Here is a 26,896-nt window from a genome sequence, read left to right as displayed (position 1 = left end):
AAAAACATGACTTAAAATATCTCTCCTACTGTCTGACCTGGTGGATTCTGACCATTAAGGGTTGAGCAAAGAGAGAGGTATTTTAAGCCCAGGGTCCCAGGCAGGCATCCTGAAGTCACATTGTGTAGGCAATCATATATTCTGCCTAATGGTGAGATTGGCTGTGACTAAAACATGATGAGAGTTTGGAAATTTATGTTGAAAGAACCCCAGGAAATGGGTCTGAAAGAACTCTCCTCCCACCCTTCCAGCAGATGTGAACTTGCTTCCTCTTTACACGTGATTCACTTGCTTTGTCTTAGCAACCATTTCTAGGCTTCAGGAACTTGAAGCGACTGGGGGAGTTTGATAGCAAATTCCATGACCAAATTCTGAAAAATAAGAAAATATGGAGCTTTCATGGTTGGTCAGCACTGCTCAACATTAAATATTTCTGAGAGCTCATAGATTAAGATTTTGGACGAATCAATGTTGGTGGAAAGACAAGCACATTGATGATCTGTTAGTGAAGCTGTGAATTGGTCCAACCATTCTGGAAAGCAATTTTGTTCAGAAAGTGACTAAAATATCCATACTCTTTGACCCAGAAATCCCTCTGCTGGTTACAGACCCCCAAGTAGGTCAAAGCTAGAAAGAAAGGTCTAATATACATCAAAATATTTATAGCATCGCTTTTTGTAGTATCAAAGAACTACCCCCCCCCAAAAAAAGATGCTCATTGATTGAGGAATGGTTGGTTAAATAAATTGTGGTAATGGATGTGATATAACATTGCTATACCCTAAGGAATGATGAACACAAAGAATACTGGGAAGCACGGGAAAACATATGAACTGATGCAAAGTTAAGTAAGCAGAAGCTGGAAGACAATCACAATGACTACAACAATATAACCAGAAAGAATCAGTACAAAATAGAAATTGAGTGCTGTTGATTACGGTGTCAAAGTTTGAACAAAAGAAGAGATGGAAGACTGAATGCAGAATGTTACATATAATATTGGACTTGATTCGTTTTGCTGAATTATTTAGTTTGATTTTTTCCCCCTTTATTTCTTTTTTTATTTTTGGTTATAAAAGATGGCTCTCTGAATAGAGAATGAAAGTGATATAAAAACAAAAGTTATCAACAAAATTTAAAAAAAAAGAAATTAGAGTAACCTAGTCTAAATCTCAAATTCATCTACGTTTGTACATTGCTTCCTACTTTTCAAAGCCCACTTCTATCTATTATGCTACTGGGTCCTCAAAGCCACTCTGGAATCATCAGCAGGACTAGACAGGGCAAGGATTCTTACTCGATTCATACAATTGGCTAGCAACAGAGCCAGATCCCCTGACTCACCCCAGTTGTTTCCACTGTCCGTAGGAAGAAAAAACATATTTCATAGGAAAACAGGGCAGACAGGAAGAAAGTTTGGCTAGCTAGCCAACACTGCCATCTCTGAAGGGAGTCTTGCAATCTTACTGCTTCTAGCTTGCCAAGTGGATGCTAAATAAATATACCACATATATCCCCTAAGTAGCAATCGATAGTCCTGTGGTTCCTTAACAACCCCAACAGGTCTAGGGATATAAGACTACTTGACCCTTAGGAATGTGTCTCCTAGTAGCATTAATTATCTGACCAATTCCCTCAACAGAATGCCAATGTCCCTCCTTCTACATAGGACTTATAGGAATTCCTAGGGTGATGGCCCCCAAAGGCCCTTTATCCTAGCTAGTTAATGCCTACTGTGAGCCAAACTGAGCCCTATGTGGGCTCAGGGGAGGCAGAGTAGACAATCCCTTTGGGGTGTAATTTCAGGGGCATTGGTAAGAGCCCTGATTTTTTTTGAAGTATTTCTCTCATGAAAGTATATCTAATTCAGCTTATTACTCCCTGCATAAAAGCATTGTCTCCAGAAGGACTTTTATCAATAGTATTTTATATTTGCATTAGCATTTTCTGGTTTACAAATCATTTAATATACATTATCCAATTTCATCCTTACTAAGAACCTATGAAGTAGTTAGTACAGGTACATTATCTTCGTTTACAAATTAAATTAGGTGAGGATCTAGAAGATTATATGTTCACTGAGGTCACTCAGCTAATAAGTAGTAGTGCCAAGACTTTGCATTGCAGGTCTTCTGGTCCTGATTCCAGTGCTTCCTCTAATACACCACAGTGTAGATGACTGGGCAAAAGCTACCTGGGAGGGATAACATTGTGTCCCTAACACAGCCAGGTGGTGTGGTGGGTAGAGTACAGGGCCTGGAATCAGGAAGACCTGGGTTCAAATCCAGCCTCAGACCTTAATGTCTAGCTATGTGACTCTGACATCACTTAACCTTTTCTGCCTCACTTTCCTTAATTGTAAAATGGAGATAATAGCACTTACCTTTAAAATCAGGGCATACCCTGTCTCCCTCCTGCCCCAACCCCTGCCCAGGTATCCTCATGGATTGCTCTCCTGTTCATCATAAGCTTTGGCCAGGGAAATGACCAGGAAGAGACCATCTTCTCAGAACCTCTTGCTTCTTTCAATGCTCAGTTCGTGTGCTACCTCCTACGAGAAGCTTTTCCTGTTCCTCTAGTTGTAAGTGTGCTCTCCCTTCTTAAATGCTCAAGGATCTATTTACGTGGAGACAGCTAGCTTGCACAGTGGTTAGAGCACCAGACCTGGAGTCAGGAAGACCTGCGTTCAAATCTGGCCTCATACACTTACTAGCTGTGTGACCTTGGGCAAATCACTTAACCCTGTTTGCTTCAGTTTCCTCATCTGGAAAAATGAACTGGAGAAGGAAATGGCAAACCACTCCAGTATCTTTGCCAAGAAAACTCCAGGTGGGGTCATGAAGAGTCAAACACAACCGAGCAACCACAAAAATTCATTCTCACTGTATCCTTGTTGCATATCCTTTCTGTGTTAGGGCAAAATAAACCTCTTCTTGTTAACTGTCAGTGAATGGTGAGCACTTCATTTCATCCCAACCTGAACAGGGTGCTAATGTTAAGCCCACCCCTAAAAAGGGAATAGGAACTGAACCTTTGATTTCACTGGAACACAAAACTCCCAGGTAAGGAAGCATCCACTGCTAGCTAACGCTACTTAGTTGACTGGAGAGGCAGGAGACGACATAAGCACTAGCTAGCAGCTGATAGCCCAGAGCAACTTTGGCCTCAGAAAGACTGCACCCCGAATAAGTCCTGGCCACAGGACAGCATCGCCACTACCCACCCAGACTGCCTGGGATCTCACAAACCTCAAAGTCAGGTTTGATGGAAGGCTGCAAAGATTTGTATGAGCTTGGAGTTGCCCCATGCCAGGCATCCACTCAGCCAGGATCAATTTCTGGGTACCCAGGGAGTTTAAAGAAGGATAATAAAGCCCACTTGGCTTGTAGAGAGCATGACCAAGCTTGGTCTTACAGAAGAGTTAAGCAAATGCACTTCCCTTCCTTCTTTGCTGATGGGAGACAATGGGTGAGAAACATTATATGTGTTATCAGACATGGTTGATATATTTTGCTGAACTTGGTTTTTTCTCTTTGTTTTAAAATTTTTATTATAAGGGATGGTTTGTTGTATAGGGGAAAAGGAATAGTAATATATTCCAGAATCATATATTTTTTAAAAATACCAACAAAAAAATTTTTTTAAAGGATTGAGCATTTGCTATATACAGTGCCCTGATAGGGACTTATAGAAAAGTTATAGGAGTTAAGGAATCATGAGATCATAGATTTTTATTTGGAAGAGACCTCAGAGACCATGTAGTCCAACCAACTCATTTTAAAATTGAAGAAAAGGAGACCTAACAAAGCTAGGTGACTTGACCCAATACTAGGCACATAGAAGGAACTTAATAAATGCTGCTGATTCACTGATGGTCTAAGGTTGCATAGGTAGTAATCAGTCAGTAAACATTTATTAAGCACCTACTATGTGTCAGGCACTGTGTTAAGTCAAGGGGATACAAATATGAAAAAAGAGAGTCCCTGTCCTCAAGGAGCTTACAGTCTTATAAGGGAAAGCAGCACACAAAAGGTAAATGGAGTTGAGGAAGGTGTGAGGATATGGTGAAGTCAAAGATGTCCCAGACTAGCACAGCCAAGTAAGAAATGAGATGTTCGAAACTAAGCCCCCTCCTTAAATGGAGGTTTGGGGGCTCACGGCTCTGCAGTGAGAATTGAACTCAGCTTCTCCAGCTCCAGAGCCAGGGCTCTCTTTGCTGTATCTCACTGCCCCTCCAAGATCATGGAAGATGATGGTGGTAAAGGATATGCTTTTTTGTGTTCTGCAGAGGAACCCAGCTAGACATTCCTGAGCTGCAGAGGGAAGGAGACCAAGGAATCTAGCCCCTGCCTCCTACTGAACATCTCTGAAGTCTATAATGGTGCACCTTGCCACCTCCTTTCCCTTTGGTCTCAGAGGAGCTAAACCTGGGGACAAAATCCAGACTGGCCACACCCTCCACATGCCGCTGGCCACATGCCCTTAAGAGCTCCCTGTGTAATTGGGGGGATTAGATATGAAACTAGTCTCAGGCCACTCAGCAGATTGATCTATCCCTAGCTGATCCCCAATAGAGCATTAGTTAGACAGAAAAAGCTCCAAAGTGGGAGTCAGGAATCTTAGCTCTCCAACTGGTTAGCCTTGTGGCCCTGAATAAATCACTTACCCTCGGGTTACTTAATGGGGATGGATGGCCAAGCTCCATAAAAATGCACAATGGCCTCTTCCCACTCCTTGCAGAGGTAGGAGTCCACAGGTGTGGAACTTTGCACATTAGGCTATCTACAGAGAAATATATAGATATACACAATATATATGTACACATACATATATATTGATGCACTGATGTGTTGCTGAAATTTTTTTCTCTTTTTTCTCTTTTTCTCTTTTTTCTTTTCTTTTCTTTTCTTTTTTTTTTTGAGACAGCTGGGGTTAAGTGACTTGCCCAGAGTCACACAGCTAGTGAATATCAAGTGATCAAGTGTCCCAGGCCAGATTTGAATCTTTTTTCTTTAAAAAAAAAATTCTTCGCTCTACTTATGATGAAAAATGCTAACCATCTCCAGACAGAGAACTGATAGAGCCTGAGTGCAGACTGAAGCATAATCGTTTTTCTCTTTATTTTCCTTGCTTCTTCTCCTTCCCACCACTACAACATGACTAATGTGGAAATGTTTTACATGACCTCATATGCATAATGTTTTATATATATTTATAATATGTATATATATAATCATGTATTAAACATATCTATAATACTTATATGTGCAATCATATTTCTTGCCTTCTCAATGGATGGGAGAAGAAGTGGAGGAACAAGTGAATTTAGAGTTGAAAATAAGAATTTTAGAAAATTTTAAAATTTAAATGAAAAATAAATTCTTTGTTATTGGCTCTCTGCAAAATAGAATGGAAAGAATATATGGGGAAATCTAGGTGATATAGAAAAGATAGTAATAAAATCTATTTTTAATGGAAGGTAGAATTTTGATAAGTAGAGGCAATGGGACACAGATAACACTCAATTGGGAAGAACTGGGTTCAAGTCCAGCATCTGAGAGATACCAGCTGTGTGACCCTGGAAAAATCACTTAACATCTCAGTGTCCCAGACAAGTCTCTAATATTGTAAGTTACAGAGGAGTTTCTAATCTGCATTGGTAAAAGGAGTTTCCTTATTAGGAGTTCCTTCTGCGATGAAAAAAAGGGTTTAAATTTTTTTTAAAAGTTCTCTTAGATTGCTCTTTCACCACCCAACCATGCTTGTGACACATATCCATTGCATTTCCTAAGGCAGCTGAGCTGAGCTGATGCAGGAGCCTCAGGATCTTAGCTCTGGTTCTTCAGTCAGTTTGCAGACCCTGAGCCCAGGACTCAGTTCATCCATCTTTGAAATGGGTGATTGGGGGTGGTGCTGAGGAGGTAGGAGAACTTTGTCACCGTGCCATGATGGCCCGAAGAGAGAAAGGAAACCACTCCTCTAACTTCTTACTGTAGTTACTATCATTAGGAGGAGCAGAACCACGTGACCCCAGCCTAAAGAGTCCCCTTTATTCAGGGAAGTGGCCACATCCGATTTGAGTTGTTTAGTTGCCCTTTTTTTTTTTAATGATTTCTCCAAATTCTGAAGCAGCTGCCACAGCTTTATTTAAGGCAGCCCAGTCGATGCTGAAAGGGGACGACTCGCTGGACTTAACAGGACTATTCCTGTCGTCCTATTTCCTGGTCACCGATCCAGCACCAGCTGAATGGAACAGACGAGAAACAGCTGCTCAGTGTTCAAGGCTTTTAAAAAAGAGTCCACACACACACACACACACACACACACACACACACACACACACAAATTGGAACAACTGGACTTTGTTTCCTGGATGTGAGTGGGAAGACACAAGGTTAGAACAAGACTCAGGGCGTCCTTGACCACGCTTGATTCCTTTTCTGAAGGTCAGAACAATGTTGGAGATCCTAGGTTTCAGCAAAGCATCCAGGTCTCTTGTGCTCAATTTGTAGATGAGATGTAGAGATGGAATGATAGCAGTTAGGTGGACTAGTTGAATTTCAGGATACAAAGTACAGTCTTTGAGGGTCTGATTTCCCAACAGAAAGAGGTTTCCGGTGGAATGCCTTAGGATGTCACACTTAGACATAACTGAAACAACTGAACAGCAACAAAGGGCTAACTGTTCATCACCCCATTTGGGGTTTTCTTAGCAATGATACTGTAGTGGTTTGCCATTTCCTTCTCCAGCTCATTTTACAGATGAGGAAACTGAGTCAAACAGGGTTAAGTGATTTGTCAAGGGCCACACAGCTAGACCAGATTTGAACTCAGGAGGATGAGTGCTTCTGACTTCTATGCACTGTGCCCACAGGACCCCAGAGCTAAAGCTGGAAGGGTCCTTCTAATCCAGGGTTCTTAACTTTTTTGTGTCATGGACCCCTTTGGCAATCTGGTGAAGTCTATGGACTCCCTTCTCAGACTAACGCTTTTAAAGGCATAAGATATAATACATATGATTACAAAAGAAATAACTTCCCCAAGATCCCCCAGCTAATATGGATCTTAAGCTAGATGTGAACCTAGAACTTTCTGCCTCTAAGCCCAGTAGACAATCCATGACATTACACTGCCACAGCAATAGTGATAGAGTATTCAAAAATATCAACGCATTTTAGTGTGCCTTAAGAGAAGCAATTAATAGCACTCCTATATTCAGCACTGGGAAGATCACATTCTAGAGTATTGTGTTCTGTTTTGGGGGTTCATATTTTTTAATAATATTGATAAGCTAGGGAGTATCCAGAGGAGGGTAACCAGGATCACTTAATCAATCAATATTTATTAAGCACCTCCTATACACCAGGTATCGTGCTAAGTTCTGGGGACACAAAAAGGCAAAAGACAATTCCTCCCCTCAAGGAACCTACAGTCTAATGGAGGAAACATGCAAACAAAAATAAACAAACTATATATAGGATAAATAGGAACCAAGATAGTGAGGAGCCTTGAGATCATGCCATAGAAGGATCAATGAAAGAACTAGGAATGTTTATTCATTGCCATTCTGATCAAACTACCCAAGGATTACTTTATGGAGCTAGAAAAGAAAATAAAAATTGAAATTCTTCTGGAAGAACAAAAGATCAAGGGAGAAAATGAAAAAGTACCAGATCTCAAACTATACTACAAAGCAAAATCATCAGAACAATTTGGTCTTAGTTAAGAAGTAGATGCAACATATTAGGCACACATCATATAGAAGCAAATGAACATAGTAGTAGCATTGTGTTTGATAAATCCCCAAATTCCAGGTATCGGGGGAAGGACTCACCATTTAACAAAACCTGCTGGGAAAACTGGGAGGAGACTAGCACAAACTAAGTGTGGACCAATATCTCACACCAAATAGGAAGATAAGCCCCAAATATACATAAAAGGCGACATCATAAACATAATAGAAGAGGAATTATCTTTCAGATCTGTGGATAGGGGAATAATTCATGACAAAAAAAGGGACAGAAAATTTTGATGACATAAAAGTAAAATGTTTTTGCACATAATTGTTTGCATGTGGTCTCCTGATGGTTGTTTGCATGAACATTCCAAGCAGACCCCCTCACAGAGCAGGGGCTGGTTTTTGCCTTTCTTTATAGCTTCAGCCATTAGTAGTGACTGGCCCAGAATAGGTGTTTGGCAACTGACTAACTGGCACAAATAAAACCAATGCAGCAAAAATAAGAGAAGAAGTGGGAGTAGGGGTAAATGTTTAACAACTGGCTCTCCAAAAACATGTGCGTACAACACATTGAAGTTTAATCTGCATTAAAATTGTAATTTATTTATTTTTAATTTAATTTTAAATTTTATTAATTTTTTTGATCTATATTACATTTTCTCTATCACTTTCTTAGACAACAAATAAAACAATACGTGCTCTGCTCTCCAGCCTTTGTTGGTTTCTGAAGAATAATAAATGCCATACTGAAAATTTAACAATCAGCTCTCCTGAGGGCCAGTTGGACCAGGTTCTAGAACATTCCTGGAAGTAAGTCACTGGGCAAAAAAACCAGTGCGGCAAGTTTCTCTGATAAGGGTCATATTAATGAACTGTTGGTGGAGGTGTGAATTGTCCAGACATTCTGGAGAACGATATGGAACTATGCCCCCAAAGTCACTAAACTATGCATACTCAGCAAAACCACCCCCAAGGCCTATATCTCAAAGAGAATAAAGAAAGAGGTTAAGGACCCGTATGTACAAAAATATTTATAACAACTCTTGTCATGGCAAAGACCTGGAAACAAAGGAGTGTCCATCAATTGGGAAATGGCTGAACAATTTGTGGGATGTGAACATGCCAGTATACAGTGCAATGAGAAATGTTGAAAGGGATGGAGTCAGAGAAACCTGGGAAGACTTGTACGAACTGATGTAGAGTGAAGTAAGCAAAACCAGAAGAACAATTTATACACCACCACCAACAAATTATAAAGATAACTGTGAAGACAAAAGAACTCTGATCAACACAATGATGAAACATGATGCCAAACAACAGCATAAAGCATCCACCTTCCAACAGAGAGGTGATAGAGTCAGGATACAGAATGAGACATATAATTCGGGGGCAAAGCCAATGTGGGAATTTGTCTTGCTTGATTATGCATATTTGTTATAAGGGTTTGGTTTTTCTTTTTCTTGTTTTCAGTGAGGAAGGCAGAGAGAAAATTGGCTTTATTAATTGAAAAAAAATTAAAATTTTTAAATGAAAAATAAGTAAAATCTTAAATGTAAATGGGAAGACCTTTAAGGTGCAAAGAAAACATTCCACACCTTAGAAAGAGTTTGAAGCTTGGATAGTTCAACTACATATGAAGAAGCCAGAAGAAAATTAACTTTCCCCAGGGCCCAGACTACTTCAACATCCTTTGTCCTAAGGCATAACAGGAGTCTGAGGACTAAAACTGTATCCAAAAATATTAATAATAAGTAAAGGTGGAGTCCTTTACTACTTATGATAAGGAAGGACTATTGAATGGGATCAGCTAGACTTCTTACACCTTCTGCCTGGGTGTGGGCTCTGAGGAAATCAAAGTGGAAAGGTTTCTGCCAATCCTTGGCTAAGGGTCATGGCTAAAACAAAGGCTATAACAACCAGATGAACTACAGGTTGCTGTAGCTTCATCCAGTGGCTGAGTGACCTGCTCAGCTCAGTCCAGCAACAGTCACAGCCAGTGGCTGAACAGCCTGTCTAGTTCAGCATGGCTACAGCCAAGCCCAGTGAGGAGCCAACATAATAGCCACGTGGTCTGCTTGATGTATCCAGACAAGAGACTGGATCCTCATAGGAACAAGTCTAGAAAGGGAGACCCAACGTCCTATGAGGAAGGAGCCAGCCCGACCTAGTGAATGAACAATTCATCCATCAGCAGTACCAATACCCTTCCTTACAGTGAACTTGGGATTCTCTGGAGAAAGGCTATCAAGGCTCTGCAGTTGTGAATTGCCTTGGCCATGTGTGTTCCCTATAAATGTACCTTGGCACCATTTTATACAAGTTTAAGCTTGTGTCTAGTCTTCACTCCACATCCTTTCTGTGTATTCATGGGGGTGTACACTCTAGATTTTAGGAAATGACTTGCAACTAGTGTTCTTAATATTGCACTGAGTAAATGCTTTTGCTAAAGAACCAAATTAGTTCACTGGCTGATTGTTAAGGGAAAGCATACCAGTGGGAGCTTATGAGCTACAGGGATAGGAAGATAGTCACCCACACTAGAATACTGAAAGTTGTTACCAGCTACATTGCTAGGGTAAGGTGGAATTGGGTAGTACCCAAGAGGGAGCTATGCAGATGACTTCTAAACCTACATACCAGCCTTTACTTCCCTCCTGAGTTCCAGTCTCACATTACCATGGTCTACAATATATCTCCACATAGATGTTCCATAAACAGCCCAAACTCAACATCACTAAAACAAAACTCATTATCTTTCCTCTAAACCCAACTGTCCTCTTAATTATCCTGTTTCTATCAAGAGCCTCACCATTCTTTCAGTCTGCCAGATTTCCAATCTAGGAATCGTTCTCAATTCTTCACTCTCCTTTCCTGCCCCCCATCAGTTGCCAAATCTTCTTGATTTTCCCTCTCCAACCTCTTTCATGCCTGTCCCCCTCTCTTTGTACAAATGCCACTGTCCTTTCAGGACCTCTCACTTAGACCTTCACAACAGACTTCTAATGGGCCTCCCTTCTGTTTCTTCCATACCCAATCCATCCTCCATATCCCTGCCAAATTGATATACCAAAGCAAAGACCAAATCATTGTTTTAAAAGCCCCATTGGTTCCCTGTTCTACAATAAAATGCAAGTATCTCTGGCAATTAAAACCTTCACAATCTGGCTCTAGGAGGCTGTACTCCATATTCCATAGGATGTTTTAGGGATAATATGGTGCAATGGAAAGAGTGCTAGATTTTGAATCAAAAGACCTGAGTTTGAATTCTGACTCTGCCACTTTCTAGCTTTGAGACTTTTAACTTTCTCTGAGCCTCAGTTTCCTCAGCTATAAGATGAGGGAGTTGGACTAAGGTCCTTTCCAACTCTAAAATTTATGCTCCTATGATTGCTTCCTACTGCTAATGTCCTATGGTTATAACAAACTTGAGGGTCCACAATATGCATTTTGAAACATATTGATATATTTATTATATATTTATATGATACCTATTTATAAGAATAAAGTAGGGAGGGGCAGCTAGGTGACACAGTGGATAGAGCACTGGCCCTGAAATCAAAAGGACCTGAGTTCAAATATGGCCTCACACCAAAGACTTGACACTAGCTGTGTGACCCTAGGCAAGTCACTTAATCCCAATTGCCTAAAAATTTAAAAAAAAAAAAGAATAAAGCAGGGGAGTGCCAATGAGCAAAGGGAGAGAACCTTAATCCTTCCAGGTCTGAAAGTGAAACCTTATAGCACCTAAGTGCTAGGAGACTGATGTTTCTGCTCTCCAAAGCCTTTCTAGAGGACCCTAGACATCTGGACATTAGCTCCTGGACCAGGCCCAAGGGAAGGTCTGTTCCAAGACCAGTGAGTCATCCCTGACCTTTGAGTCCTGAGGATTTTGTTTTTGTTTCTCTCTCTCTCTCTCTCTCTCTCTCTCTCTCTCTCTCTCTCTCTCTCTCTCTCTCTCTCTCTCTCTTTTGGTGGGAGGGAGTAAGGAACTGACAGGTGGGTAAGTTCATGGGGAGACACTTTCCAGCTGCTCCCACAAATCCCCAGTTATTTGTGAATGAATACGTCCTTCAACGCAGGGAATTCTTCAGAGAGGTTGAGGCCAGATCCCATGGGGAGCCTAATGGTTTGCATTTGTCTGGGTATCCTGTCTCTGACTGGGATTTTCAAGTGTCTCCTGAGGTTGTAGGGAAGGGAAGCAAGTGGCAGTTATGAGGCCCAGCAAGAGAAGAGAGAGGTTGTCATGCGCTACTCATATTTTCCTAATGCACTAATCAGGCCTTCAGATGGCCCCCTGGTTTCCGGCCAATAGTCACACACATCCCACTTTCACAAACATACACTTTCACATAGGGTGTGTATAACCCCAACCCCCATACAATATACCTATACACATGGCAAGGTGGACTCACAAATATATCTACTCACAAGCACACAAATACACACAGGAACACAAATACCCTTCCATTAGTATCTTCTGCATGTGGTAATTTTCAGTCCCTCCCTCCCTGGGGGCTCTCTTCCTTCCTAGTCAACTCTAACCACCAAGCCTCCCTGCCTCCTGGGTGGCCCCTATGTCTGACTGACACTTTGATTAAACATTTTCATTTGGTTTCCAACCTAGCTGAGGGTAGTTATCAGAGCTAAAAGGTCCTTTCTCTGTCAAAAGAAATGGGATTAGGGGAGGCTTTCCCCTCAGGCCCTTGGACCAAACACAGGAAGGAAAGGCTGTGAAAAGGAAAACTGCTGAGTCAGACCTCAGGAAGGCAGCAGAATGAGAGACCCTGGGGAGATCACACCCTCCTGGGACTGTAAAGTGATGGGTCTCATTCATTCTTTTGATACCACTTTCAATCACTGCTGCTCTCTTCCCCATACTCATTGTTCTCCCAACTCCCAGATGCTCAGTCTTTTTTGGGGGGCCCCAATATAGCCCCTACCTTCTTTTTTGGGTTAGGCTTATACTCCTCCATTAATAAGGGCAGCAGTAACAATACTGATGATAATATATTATGTCATAATTGATATATAGTATTATATGTTATTAATTATAATATAATAATAACAATATTATAATACCCAGCATTTATGCAGCACTATAAGGTTTGTGAAGGACTTTACATATATTAACTCATAGGTAGCTAGGTCATGCAATGTATGGAGTACATTACAGCCAATTCCTGAGTTCAATTCCTTCCTCAGACACAAGCTGCATGACCCTGGGCAAGTCACTTAACCTCTGCCTGCCTCAGTTTCCTCATCTAGAAAATGGAGATAATAGAGGCAGCTAGGTGGCACAGCAGATAGAGCACTGGCCCTGAAGTCAGGAGGACCTAAGTTCAAATTTGGCCTCAGACCAAACACTTGGCACTTACTAGCTGTGTGACCCTGGGCAAGTCACTTAACCTCAATTGCCTAAAAACAGAAAAACAAACAAAAACAAATAAAAAAAGAAAATGGGGATAATAACAGTACTTACCTACCAGGGATGTTGTGAGAATCAAAGGAGTTTATATTAAAAGGTGCCTGCTTTAGGTATCTCCAATCTGAAGGGCACCTTAGAGGTCATCTGGCCCAACCTACTTATTTTATGGGCCCTGAGAATTTAAGTGACTTGTTCAGGGTCACCCAGGTAATAAGTGACAATACTAGGAATCAAACTAAGGACTTCAAAGCCAATACTCTTTCCAGTGTACCACTGATCTGATGAACTAACTCACTGCCAATGTGTTACGGGTAAATGATGGCTTCTTTAGCCTCCCAGATCATAGGATCATAATAGATTTATAACCTTTCCAAAGCTGAAAGGAAACTCAGAGACCATCTAGTTCAAACTGCCTTATTTTACAGACAAGAAAACTGAGTCCCAGGAAGCTCAAGTGATTCCTACAGGTAGTAAATGTCAGAGGCAAGATTTGAACCTATGTCATCTGACTCCATTGGGCAGCTTGGTGGCACTGTGGATAAACTGCCAGGTCTGGAGTCAGGAAGACTCATCTTCCTAAATTCAAATCTGACTTCACATACTCATCAGCTGTGTGACCCTGGGCAACTTTACCCTGTCAGCCTCAATTTCCTCATCTGGAAAAATGAGGTGGAGAAGGAAACGGCAAACCACTCTAGCATCTTTGCCAAGAAAACCCCAAACGGGGTCACAATGCGTGGGACACGACTGAACACCATTTGACTCCACAGCCCGTGATCTTTCCACTGTATTATAGAGATGATGCTGGTTTAACAGAGTTCTTCAATGCCTGGATATTTCAGGGCAATGAATGAATCACTAATTGGTACCTAGAAATGTTAAAAGACTTACCGGAAGGCCTCCAGGAAGTAGAGTAGGCCCTCTACAGAAGGTTTATGAAAAAACAAGGACAAGTATAGCATAGAAGGAGAAGGATGGGTGTACGGATTGTGGTCTGCATGGCTAGAAGGCGTACCCACATGAGTGAGACCACAGACCCCTTGAAGTGTGTATGTAGTGTTCAATGCCTTAATCCAAAGAATGGGCTCTAACGGTTCGATGTCAGCTTCTCTGGCCAGAGTTCAGGGAGGGACAGAGGTTGGGGCCAGTGGTTCAGCCTTCCAAATATCACTGGCATTTTAACAGAGGGCCAGGGTTAGGTCCTTGGCCTCCCCACCTTCCCACCCCCCATCCCACCACTTGGGTGGCCACTTTCTTAGCCTTCGATATAGCCTATTGTGAATAAAGTCTGTTTTTCCTTTCTTTGATCAAAAGGCTGATGCTGGAGGTCCAAGAGACTCAGTTATCTCCCTCAGAACTCAATAATACTAATTGGTATTTGTATAATGTTGTTAAGATTTGCAAAATACTTTGCAAATATTATTTCACTTTATCCTCACAACAACCCTGGCGGTAGGTACTATTTATTATCATCCCCTCTTTTTTACAGATGAGGGAACTGAGGCAAACAGAAGTTAAGTGACTTGCTCAGGATCACATAGCTAGTAAGTGTCTAAGGTCAAACTTGAATTCAGGTCTTCCCAACCTGTTGCTACCTAGCTGCCTCCAGTCGTTGTCTGCACTGATCCCTTACTATTTTTTCAACTTTGCGCTAGGTGCTGTGGGCTAATACAAAGAAATATAATCCCCCTGACTTTAAGGAGCTAAAAAATGTATTGGTGGGCAGTGAGGGCTAGGGTGGTTGGGAAAGGCTTCCTTGAAGAGGTAACCCTTGTGGGGCAGCTAGGTGGTGCAGGGGATAGAGCACCGGCCCTGAAGTCAGGAGGACCTGAGTTCAAATTCGGCCTTAAACCAAACACTTGACACTTACTAGCTGTGTGACCCTGGGCAAGTCACTTAACCCCAATTGCCTAAAAATGAAAAAAGAGGTAACCCTTGAAAAACAGCATTTATACAGTCAAGCTAGGGGAATGTCATGAGCAAAGGCCCAAAATCCTATCTGGGGGACAAATGAAGAGACTGTCCTGGATGCTAAATCACATTTCTATAGATAGCTCTTTACAATGCTTTACTCACAACAACTCTGTGAAGAAGGTAGTAAAATCATTGTCCCCATTTTATGGATGAGGAAACTAAGCAATTTGCCTAAAATCACACAGCTGGGAGAGGCAGTATTCAAACCACAGACCCTGGCTAAGCCCAGCCGTCTTTCCATTATGCCCTGATATATGGATAGAGTGGGACCAGATTCTGGAGGGTGCTGAGAGCCAAGCAGTGCACATTGATGGCACAATCCAACAACACGCCTATAAGACAATTTAATGCTATTGCTTCACTTTCGCCCACTAAGCCTGTTCCTGAGCTCTGTTCTCCACACCTCTGCTCCTGAGTCTCCCTCCTCACCCCCACCCTCAAAGAGAGAATGTCCACAGCTGGCCATGTTTCCAGACCTTTCTGGATTCTCACTCCAACATTTGCCCCACTTTTCACAGGTTCAGGGGTTGGTCCATTCCTATTGTCAGGACTTTACCTGACCACTGGAGGCACACTGATTCCTCCCCAACTCATTCATGGAAAACTATCTTTTAGATCAACAGGAATAAAAGTATTTTTTAAAGGGGGGAAGGAATTTTTACTAGGAAATGAAGGGACAACAGAGAGAGACAGACAGAGACAGACAGACAGACAGACAGAGAAACAGAGAGAGAGACAGAGAGAGAGACTCCAGAGCTAATGAGTTTTACAAAGGTCCTAATTCTCACTTCCACTAATATCTGACTAATTATTGGCTCAAAATCTATCAACCAGGTTCTTTGGCTCCCTTCAATCTTACCAGGGTTGGATGCTAAAGAAGTCTTCTCAGACTTTTAGTCCAATTCATACTGGATTCGTAATACTTGCAATAGTTCCAAGTCTGGGGTGATTATGCAGTCCCTCCCAAAACCTGCTTCCCACCCTTATCTCCAAGGTATAAGCTCCTAGGTCATTGTTGCTGGTCCTAGGTTGCACTGTACTCAGTGAGATTCTAGCAGTCCTGGGGCCTTGTCCTAGTTCCAGAATAAGAAAGGTACTTCCCTATTAGGCCCCTAAAAGTCCTCCCCTAGACTTCTGGTCATCCACTACAGTTTCAGCTCTCTACCCTCGGTGCCACCTAGCATCTTGGTCTAATCTATCCGTCGGCACATGGTCTCAGTATCTGGTGCCATCTTTACTAGAATCCAAGCTCCACCATCTCAGTTCTTCTAAGAACCTGATGCCAACTCCCTATCTATTCTCATATCACAACCACTCTTTCCTTTTGGGCTACCTCGTTAAAATCCTTCTTCCTCTCTGAAAGATGCTTCCACTTCTTGGTTCATTGGTTGTTCAGAGATGACCGATAGGTCCTGAATTCAATGAGCTCTCTAGGCTCAGGTCTCTTACTAGTTCCACTCACCTCCCCAGCCTCTCTTTGCTGAATCATCATCCCCCATACTCTGCTCCCTTCCCCCACCCATATAGAATCTCCTAGAATCACTATCACTCCAATTTGACAATACTCAAAATAAATACTTTAAACATAAAATAGTGAACAGTTTCCAGAGAAGTATAAGAGGAGGGTCATCTTTCCTCTACTTCCATCGAGTTAAGGCCCTGACAGCTCCTTTGGATCTGTGGGTATCAACAAGACCAGAGGGTATGCTGAGACAGAGTGGGTGGCTCTTTACTAATATGATTTTAGGGATGTTGGGGTTTGCCCTGGCTGCCCCCAAACTTCCTTCCCTAACATCCTGTGACAGCACCAGGAATTCCCCCATTAATCACTTCTTTGGTTTAAGGCACTGAAGGCCAATGTTAAAATATTAATTTATCACCTAGGACAGAAAACACATTAATCTGTCATCTACCAGTAATCACCTCCATGGCTTGCATGAGCAGATGATTTGCTAGAGAGAATCCTGCAAAGGGGCAGGGAGGGTGTGCAGTGGGAACCGGAATTAGAAGTCAGGTGACCTGGGTCCAAATCCCAGCTCTACATGAGTTTAGGCAAATCATTTGAACTCCCTGGGCTTCTGTTTCTTCACGTATAAAACAAAGGTCCTTTCTAGCCTTAAATCTGTGATTCCATGAACCTAGCAATCAGGACACCTGGGATGTAAGGCCTAGGTTTGCCATTAACTAGTTATGTTACAGTGGGCAAGGGACTTCAGCTCTTCAGGCCTCAGTTTTATTTGTAAAACAAGGTATTTATACCAGATCTATAAAGTCCTTCTCCTTCCAATCTCTGAGCCTCCAACAGATCAGATTAGCCGGACAAGAGAGAAGGGGCCTAGGGAGCTACAGAGGGGTTGGACCCATGACCAAGTCAGGAGAGACCCTGGAAAGGTGCAGAATATGACACACTGCCCTGAGAGGAAAAGGTATCATGTCGAGAGAGTTTAGAGGGACAATTTTTAAAAAAATCTAGCTGTCTTTGCAATTTTACAGATTCAACAAGCATTTATTAAGCACCTCCTATGCACCAGGCATTGGGTATGCATTCAGTGTGAGAGGCTGGACCAAAGCACCTCCTGTGTGCCAGGCATTGGGTATGCATTCAGTGTGAGAGGTTGGACCAAAGCACCTACTGTGTGTCAGGCATTGGGTATGCATTCGGTGTGAGAGGCTGGACCACTGGAAAGCCTGAAATTGTAGCTCAATGAGTCTGGGCAGTTTGGGGTGAGGAGTGCAAACTTGAAGCTTGGGTGACAGACAAGTCAGATGTTGATTCAGAAAGTGGGTCCTCAAATTCAGTGCTCTGGCCTCTCCAAGCCAGTCTCTTGGCTTTTCCTTCCCCTGTCCCAGAGTCCCGTCCAGGCCCAGAACCTCTGGAAAGCCCCAAGTGTAGTTTTTGCCCTCCCTCCCTGTTATTCTTGGCTCTGGAAGGCCAGGAAGCCCATCCCCTCAGCTGGCTAGGCAGCCCAGGGCTCCGAGGGCTGCTCCCAAGGCCTCTGTTCTCTGCAGGAAGAGGAAAGGGGCGGCTGGGGCCTCGCGTGTGAGTTCCTGTGGTGAGTGGGGCCTCAGCTGATGCTGGCTGCTCCTGCTATCTGTCAGCTGCAGTAGTTGTAACACACTCATTTCCCCTTCCCCCTCCCCAGAGGGAGGGCCTGGGGGTGGGCCAGAGGGGGCTGGGGCAGGACAGGGTCACAGTTTCATCATGACATTGTAGTTATCCTTATAAGGGAACATTCCCTCCTGTGCCTTGCAGCTCTGTAGCTCGCCTAAACTGCAGAGCTGGCTGGGGTGAGGGGAGATTCTCTGGGTCCTTGGAGGAAAGGAGGGGGGTGGGGTGAAGATGAACAGGCCAGTCTGTGGCTCCTCCCAGCCCAGACGTGTTAGATAGCTTCAGAAGTACTAGGTGTTCTGTGGGATGGCTTCAGGGAGCTAAGAAGGTGGCATCCCTGCTTTCAGTGGCCTCCCCTCAATCCTCGTAATGCCTGGAGGTGAAAAGCTTAGGGGAGCACGGCTCCAAGCCCATCCTGAAGAACCCGTCCTTAGCCCCCAACTCACTACTTCCCCTGCTGCTCCCCAGACCATGGAGATTTCTCCCTCAGTTTTCCCTGGGTTCAGTCAAAAATTTCACCCTCTGCAAAACATCTGGGATTTAAAACCACTGAGAATTATTTTTTTAGTGTTTTTTTAATAGAAAAGTATTTTTCTCTGACTATAGTAGGCTTCTATTGGCCTATAGATACCTGCCACTCACCATCCCACCCCTCAACTGCTGTGAGATTCAAAAGAACTGATGGTTCTCTTCCTGACCTCTGTTAGTCCAATAATAAATACACCAAGACCTAGAGAAGCTGGGCCACCCACTTCTCAGCTAAGAACCTTTGTGAGGTCTAGCCTCCCCCAGCCATCAGGTTTCACAGACTGGGGTCCTGAACCAGGGGGAATGGCCTATACATGCATCAGCTCAAAGAGTAGGGCAGTAGAGAGTGGGGAAGCTACCTCCCCCAAGCCTGAGCTCTCTGGTGCCATGAAGGGGGGGCTTTTGACTTGGTGTCCTATTATCATACTGCCTCACTCCTGTGGATCACATTCTGAGCATGGTCCTGGCTGGCCTGGGGTCTGGGGTCTTGAGGGAAGAGTGTGAGAGTGGGGCCTTTAGAAGAACATGGCCATGAGACATTCCTTGTTGCCATGCTCATGACCGGGGGGTGGGGGTCAGTCTTCACATACTGTCACTTGTTATGATCACCAGCTCCTCTGCAGGAACCATTTCCAATTCCCCTCCATGGGTTCTGAAAAATAACAGCGGAACAAAACTGAGGGGGGGGGGGGGAGAATTGAAATGAAATGTGCCTGCCTGAAGTTCAGAAGAAAGACTTGAGAAAAGGCATAGCACTTCCAGTCAAGCTTATAAAGAAGGGGTTAATGAATCTCTCTGAGGCCTGGATCCCAAGGACTTGAACTGGCAAGACCATCTTTCTTCAATAGACGTTACCAAGAAGACACTAATACCCAAGGCTCAGTGTCTGCAAGGGGCTCCAGTTTTGGTCCTAAGCCCTCTGGTCCTTCTCTCTCCAGCTGACAAGTCTTGTCACCAACGAACAGCTCCAGGGCAGAGACATACTTAAAAAGGGGTTTTATTGCCAACTCTCAAAAATTATGTTGTGTACTAGAAGCAAAAGACACGGAATGCTATTTCTCCTCCTCCTCCTCTGGCCAGGCCAGTGAAGCCACCACCATTCACATTTATTGTCCCCTCATCCCTTCCAAGGACCTCTTTCATTAAGAAAGGGGAACCCCATATGTGGAGCTCATACCAAACTGGCCTTAAAAGGGAGTTGACTGGGACAGGACACAACAGATCAATGTAGACCAATGATTCAGTTTTTTAAACTAGCACCCCTAGAGAGGTGGAGGTGGGGAGGGTTGTCCCTATAGGGAAAGAGAGGATGGTGGGAATCCTTTGTATAATGTACACATTGGCTCTTATTTACATGAAATATAAGCCTGCTGCCTACTCCAGGGTGCCACCTCCTCCTGGAGACCCTCAAACTTTTCTCTCCACACCCTGCTTACTGTCACTTCCCAGTAATCAGAGGCCCTACAGTGACCTCCAGGAATGGGAAATCCACCCCATCTCCTATCCCCATTCAACCCTCAGTGTTGTGGACAACCGAGGTGTGTGTCTCAAAGTTAGAGGGAGCTGAAGACTGTCAGCAAACAAGTCCCCACACACCTCTCTAAAGCAGAATTCTAGGAACGATTCCAATTACACCCCATACCTCCAGCACCACCCTGGAGAAAGGCCAGCTTAATCATGGCACTATCTTGTGTTACAAGAGAAAATTTCAGTAAATAAGGCATCAGTTTGCATTACTAATTTCTGCTGTAGCCAATGCCCTTGCTTGACAAAGGCCAGCCCACAATTCCAACATTAAATGACTACTGTATGCAAGGCACTGTGCCAGGTGCTGCATTATTAGGAAGGTCCATGGTGGCATTCTCTCTTTTTTTTAATCCTTCACTAAACAAAAAGTGCTCATGCAAAAAAAAAAAGCCCAGAAAATGTCTGACCCCAGCATAGACTTTGGGGGGCCTTTTGTGAAATTTCCAGAGTAGGTTAGGCTCCTGAGCAGGCATTCTGTGGCTATAACGGGGGGATATTGAGCTCCAGGCTTCTTCTGGGGAAGCAGCTGAAAACGCAGAATCCGATCTTGGCTGATAGATGACGATTGGCTGAAGATGACACACAAAGCAAATTGACTATAACATCTCCCTTATACCACCCTGCCCCTTCCTCCCCCTACAAACCCCGGAAGTGGAGACAGTTATGAAGCCAGGGAAAGAAAGGTAGGGAAAATGTAATTCCTATCACTTCACTGGTCCTTCCTTCTTTCCACTGAACCATCCCAATCTCCAGCCCCAGGGAAAAGTAGGTGTGTGATTAGGAGGGGGAAAGGTTGAGGACAGAGGAGGGCACAAGTCCCCACACGGTCCAACTCTATCCCAGATCATCCACATTGACCTTGGTGGAAATCACCAGGAATCACTTGTCTGGCCTGGGCTGGGCTGGTTATCCACTGGTATGGCTGAGAGGAATTACTCATTCAATTACTATAACTAACACCACTCCAATGAATGTTTGTGGTCATTTACAAGAAGTGGCCTGATTGACAATTTAACCAATCCAGGTGAAGGAAGGAGGCTAAGTATATAGACGGCATAAATGTAAATGTCATTTGAGGAGGACAAAAATTAGGATCCTCCGGAGGTGTGTTTATTTTTCAGTCTAAAAAAATGGTTCTTTTTAGTGTCCACTGAAATTAATGTAAGAATTTAAGAAATTGATAGTCTGGGTCACAACCCTGCACAAAAGTAGGGGGATGAATCAGGTAAGCCCTTGAGAGCCCTTCCAAAGAGAATCATGGAAACTTATGTGGGCTCAGAATTCCATAGCTAATTGGTCCCCTAAGGCCCAGCACTCCTTATCCCTCCTCATTCTGCAGCAGCAACCCCCTACCAGTCTGGGAAAGGGTCTCAGCCTGACGGCTTGAGTTTTAGGAACCGAAAAGTAGAAAGACTCAAACTCTTTTTTGCTACGTATAGGTAGACAGTCCGTCTACATAGTCCCTGAAGGACAATGATGAAATGAAGTTGCCCCCAAATTCCCTTTTCCCCAAAGGACACAACAAATGATGTGCTCTGGAGCCCAGAATGTAAACTCTTGCACACCCACAACCCCCTTCAGGACATAGGGCTAATAATGGGCCCAAAGCTAAACCAAAGTGGCTAAGACAACAAATACTGAGACATTAAGAATGATCAAAGGCAGCCTTGACTTTTCTCCCTGAGTGGGTAGCGGACACTATTGTCACTCCTATCTCTCTGTGCTGCCCATGTAGGGTATCAGGATAATGGCAGAGGGAACCACAACCCAAGAAATACAACTGGCTTTGTCGGTAGGGACCATCAATCCCTGGTGAATCCTGGCTAAATGGTGTGTCCCACTTACTAGCTCTCTCTTGGGCTGATTGATAGCTCCAGCCTAGACCACGTTGGGAAAGCCCTAGTTCTAGACTCAACCCATGAATATTGTCAGGCAACAACACTGAGAGGAGGGGGAACAGAATTTCCAGAACAGTTACAGCGTATGACTGTTCTCTTCTGGCATAACTGGCCTTCCTTTCAAAGATGCCTTTTCTCTCCTGATTGGTCCACCACCAGCCTGATTTCACCTTCAGATGAGGATGCAGATGGCCAGACGGTAAGGAGAGATGTTCTAGCTAGAGACCACACAGCAGAGATGAGCTTGGATATTCATGGGCACCCCTAGAAGGATCCCCTTCCCTGTGTCTGAGGCCGAGCACCCTGAGGCATCCTGGGTATATCCAGCTATTTGGGGTTAGATGGAGACCCTGGAGGGCTGTGAGATGGAGACATGTGATCGACTGGTTTATGAGCCAGCAGGCTGTCATCCCTCCATATGGATGAAGAGAAGACTTCACTAGAAAGAGAGCATTAAAAAGAAGAGGGAAGGGGGGCCATTGCAAAGAAAGTAGCTGGACAAAGGGTAGGGCCAAGACCAGTCTTATGACCGTCTGTTGGCCCAGTAACAGCATTGGTGAATAAAAATTTTGAAGGAGACCATAAAAGGGAAAAAAAGAAGAAAAAAAGTGCTTCAGCATGTCCTAGGGAGCACTTCTCCTATACAGAGTCACTAGGTCCTTCTGCTTTTCTTTCTGCTTCTCTGTCAGGGTGGTCGGTGGTTCCTTGTTCAGTTCTCCTAAAACTTTAATTTCTTGCAAGACTTGGGTCGCTTGCCTCAGCTGCTCTACTGCCTGGTTGAGCAATGTCTCAGCATTTACAGGGGGTCCGTTTCCCTCCTGGGCATGCTCCAACTCCCTGCCTAGGACCTGGCTCAAGAGCTGTTCAGTCTTTTCCCTTTCAGAAGTCACCTTCTTCTCCATACTGACCAGCTGGCGCCTGTCCCAGAGCAGGCCTTGACCCTTGTCATTCTCAGTCAGCAGGTTCCCAAGGGAGGCACATCGGGGCTGCAGTGGTGGCAGTACAGGGGGTCTATCCTGGAGGGTTGCCCCTGAGCCCTCCTGGGCTCCCTTGTCCTCTAAGATGGCTGAGCTGGACTCTGAAGGAGCTAGCTGCCCCTCTCCCTCCTTCAAGGGCGTCTTCTGGTCGCCTCTATTCTCTACAGCTCCCTGCAGACACGATTCTAGAATGGGTTCAACCCCATTCGCATGGTCATTCAGGCCATTCACTGAAACTTGGGAGCAACCTGGATCAGGATCGGAGGTCTCGGAAGCCTGGGAGTCCTGGCATTGCTCTAGACTGGTGGTCTCACTCCCCTTCAGAGCTGCTTTCAATTTCTCAGACAGGATCTTTGGTGGAGGGGCCGGGGGTTTCCCTCCCTCCTTGGAAGCAGTCTCTGAACTGGTGAGTTGATCTGATTCTTTGCCCACAGGAATGGGAGGCTCTGGGCTTGGATTTTCCCAGCTTACTTTCAGTTTGTCAGGCTGGACCTTGGGAGGTGGCTCAGGAGGCTTATTTCCTTCCGTCAGGTTCTCCTTACTACCCCCAGGCAGGGTTAAGGTTTCCAAGTCCTCCTCAGTTGTTTCTGCCATACCCTGGTGCTCAGGATGGTCCTGGGAATTATCAGACACAGGAGTTGGGATGCTCTCCTCCACCTCTGGTTTTTCAGCACTACCTTCCAAATTTGCCTTCTCTGGATCCTGGGAGGGTTTGGTTGGAGGCATGGGTGGTCGAGGTACTCCTGTAGGGGGAGAATCACTGATGTTGTTGCTGGAAGTGAAAGAGGGGGGCTCACTGTCTGGCACATCAAGGTCCAGCCTCGACAGCCCATCTGATGCAGCACTGGCCACCTGGTTGGGGGAGAGAAGAGGAGAGACTGAGTGCCATCTTCCACAACTACTGTTGTTCAAGGCAAGGAGAAGGCAATGCAGACAGTGGCAAGGACAGCTTACGAATGGCATTAATGCTCTTCTCAAAGTCACCTGGGTCAGGGGGATCAAACAATTGTTTTAGCTAAGTTTCAGAGTTACTAGGCATTTACTCTCCCCTGTGCCCCCCACCTCCGCCCCATATACACACAACAGGATTCTATGACATTCTAGAGGTATCGGAATAGACAGGAAAGATGGAGTTTATTATTTATAATACTTATGAATGGAAAAAGAACACTGAGCTGAGAGGCAGGGGAACTGGGTTCTAGTCCCAGATATGTTAGTAACTGACTGCAGGGCTTTTTTGTTTGATGTTTTTTGGGGGGCTTTTCAGAGGCTGGAAGTATAGCAACCACTCACAGACCTGATTCCACTGCTGACTTGCACAAAAGTTTTGATGAGCTCCATTTCTGACCTGAGCCAGTTTACCCTTCCTTGGGCCCCTATAATAGGGACAACACCCCTATTCCCAAGGAACCACTATATTGGTTCTGGACTTAGCTCAAATGCCTAATCAGCTTCAGCTCAGAACTCTCAAGCTCAAGGGATCCACCAACCTCAGTCTCCCCAAGTAATAGGGTTATAGGCATGGGCCACCAAGCCTGGCCAACTATGTGACTGTGGACAGGTCACTGAACATCGCTGGGCTTCAATTCTGACTAGAAGACTTCTAAGGTTTCTGCTAATGTTCTATGACTCTGACGATCTCCTTCAGAGCTATGGCCTGATTTCTTCTGAGTCAGGCTTACCTGCGTGTAGTTTAGTCTACATGTTGTGAATTTAGTCTATACTTGGGGAGCAAAATGGAGAGAGGAAGAGAGAATGAGACTGAGCAGGGTCCATGAAGTTGTGGCTTTTCCCTACCCAATTGAGATGGTTTTTCCCACATCAGCTTCACAGTACCACCATCTTGGGAAAAAACTATTCCCAGGACATCATGGACAATAATATTCCTCTAGTGAGGAAGAATTTTGAACAAAGACAATGAACCAAACTCAAGTCCACTGAGTTATGTGGAAATCAAGGAAGCCACCCACGGGCACCAGTCAATAAGTCAGTCAACTACCTGGGCACCAGCAAGAAGATGGCCAGCAGGAAAGGCTTGTGTGGTAAATATTAACAGAAAAGAACACTAGATTGGACCTCAGGGTCCTAATCCTAGATCTCTCACTAATATGCTGTATGACCTGGGACAAGTTATTTCTTCTCTCTGGGCCTCAGTTTCCTCATATGTAAAATGAGGGGTTTAGACAAAAGGATCAGTAAGGTTCCTCTCAACTCTAAAATTCTATGACAGAAACTTGCTATTTTCCTTGAGGCTATTCATGGTCTCATGAGCTTCATAAATATCATTAGGTGGAAAAAGTGGGAAATGCCCAAGTGATTCAGTAAAGATCTATTTTCTTAGACTCGCATCAACAAAGTGCCAGTCCTGCTTCCCATTCTCCATCATCCTTCTTACAACTCTTGCCCGGTGTCTTTTTCTTCCTCGTGTAAGCTTTTTTTTTCTTTCTACCCTTTCTCTTCTCCCACCCTACTTCAGATGGAAAGTTGGGGAGGGGTTGCAGGGTCAGTAAATCCCCTCTGCAATTCCATCTGAGCTCTGTCTAGAGCTCCTGCTCCAATCACCCCATGTCTAGTTATACAACTACGTATGGGGAGAAACTGAGGCACAAAAGTAGTGAAAGGACGTGCTCTACAACTGATCAGCAACAAAATTCAGATGTATTCCACCCACCCCCATTCCCCTCCCAAGTCCTTTTCTTATTAACAGGCTACATTTTTTTCCTTCTAGACTCAGGTATGCCTGACCTTCTAGGGGAAGTATATTGCATCTGATGGGAACAGTAGTGTAAGGGAAGACAGGTTCCCCCTTCCTCTCCCAGGTTTCACAAGGGTCAGAGAAGAAACCTGGCACTGTGAGTCATAGACAGGAAGTTGTTATGAATTAGGGTCCTATTTAGAAGAAGAAGAAAAAACCAGAACGGCTCAGTAGTTTCTCCAGAGACCCTGCTCTGAGGTGCCCTGTCTTGGCTCTGTGAATCGGCACAGCTATTCCCAAGTAATTCCTACTCCAGTGAGTCCTCGGGCCTGTTATCCAGGGGAACATTCTCCCTTGAAGGAAGAACGAGCAGTCACAAATACAGGAGAAATCCAAAGGTTAAGCCCCAAAACCAGTTTATTTTCAGGAGGAAAGAAGACAGTTGCATAATAAACACACCAAAAAGTCCCTCTTTCTCCCTACCTCCCTGCCTGTCTTGAGGGTTCTGTGGAGCTGGTTCATGATGACTCGCTCCTGAAGCTTGCTCAAGGCCTCACTGATCTTTGAGGGGTCCAGGGAGGTCCCTCCTCTGTACCCAGGACACTGATCTCTCCCGAGAAGTTCTTTTAGCTTCTTGTAACGTCTGAGCAGGGGCATAATCCCACTGCACGGCCTAACCCGTGAGACCCAGAGATTCTCTCCGACCACCCAACCACAGAGACACTCAGACGTGCCGCCTTCTCCTTCCCTTCTCCCTGCCTCTTGCCCTGATCTCGAAGCCTATTCTATCCCTGCTGGACCCGGGTCCTTCAGTTCTCTCCAGCTACTTCACTCTTGCTCTCTCTTGCCCCAAAGCATGATCAGCTTTTCCCAATTTTAGAAACAACCTTCACTTTCTCCTGTGGCTACAATCTTATTTCCCTGCTTCCTTTCACACCCAAACTATCTACCTGAATGAGTGGTCTACTCCCACTGCCGCCTCCTCTCTCTCTCTCTCTCTCAGAATCAAATGGGGTTAAGTGACT

The 26,896-nt window shown here is 44.3% G+C and overlaps 1 protein-coding gene across 2 annotated transcripts in view; it reads right to left on the bottom strand.

Annotated features, from left to right (window-relative positions):
- Positions 1 to 19,755: 19,755 nt before the first annotated feature.
- The window catches only part of PLEKHO2 (pleckstrin homology domain containing O2), a 40,434-nt gene continuing 33,293 nt past the window's right edge, over positions 19,756 to 26,896 (bottom strand). For both annotated transcript variants that reach the window (XM_020983604.2, XM_078151207.1), the window contains exon 6: positions 19,756 to 24,028. In XM_020983604.2, coding sequence (XP_020839263.1) covers positions 22,823 to 24,028 — 1,206 coding nt within the window. In that variant the 3' untranslated portion in view covers positions 19,756 to 22,822. The remainder of the gene's footprint in view (positions 24,029 to 26,896) is intronic.

This window comes from Phascolarctos cinereus, unplaced genomic scaffold (genome assembly GCF_003287225.1).
Source record: "Phascolarctos cinereus isolate Bilbo 61053 unplaced genomic scaffold, phaCin_HiC Scaffold_3;HRSCAF=262, whole genome shotgun sequence".
NCBI classification, from domain to species: domain Eukaryota; kingdom Metazoa; phylum Chordata; class Mammalia; order Diprotodontia; family Phascolarctidae; genus Phascolarctos; species Phascolarctos cinereus.
Note: the sequence above shows the minus strand (reverse complement) of the source record. Positions and strands in the feature narration are given on the sequence as shown.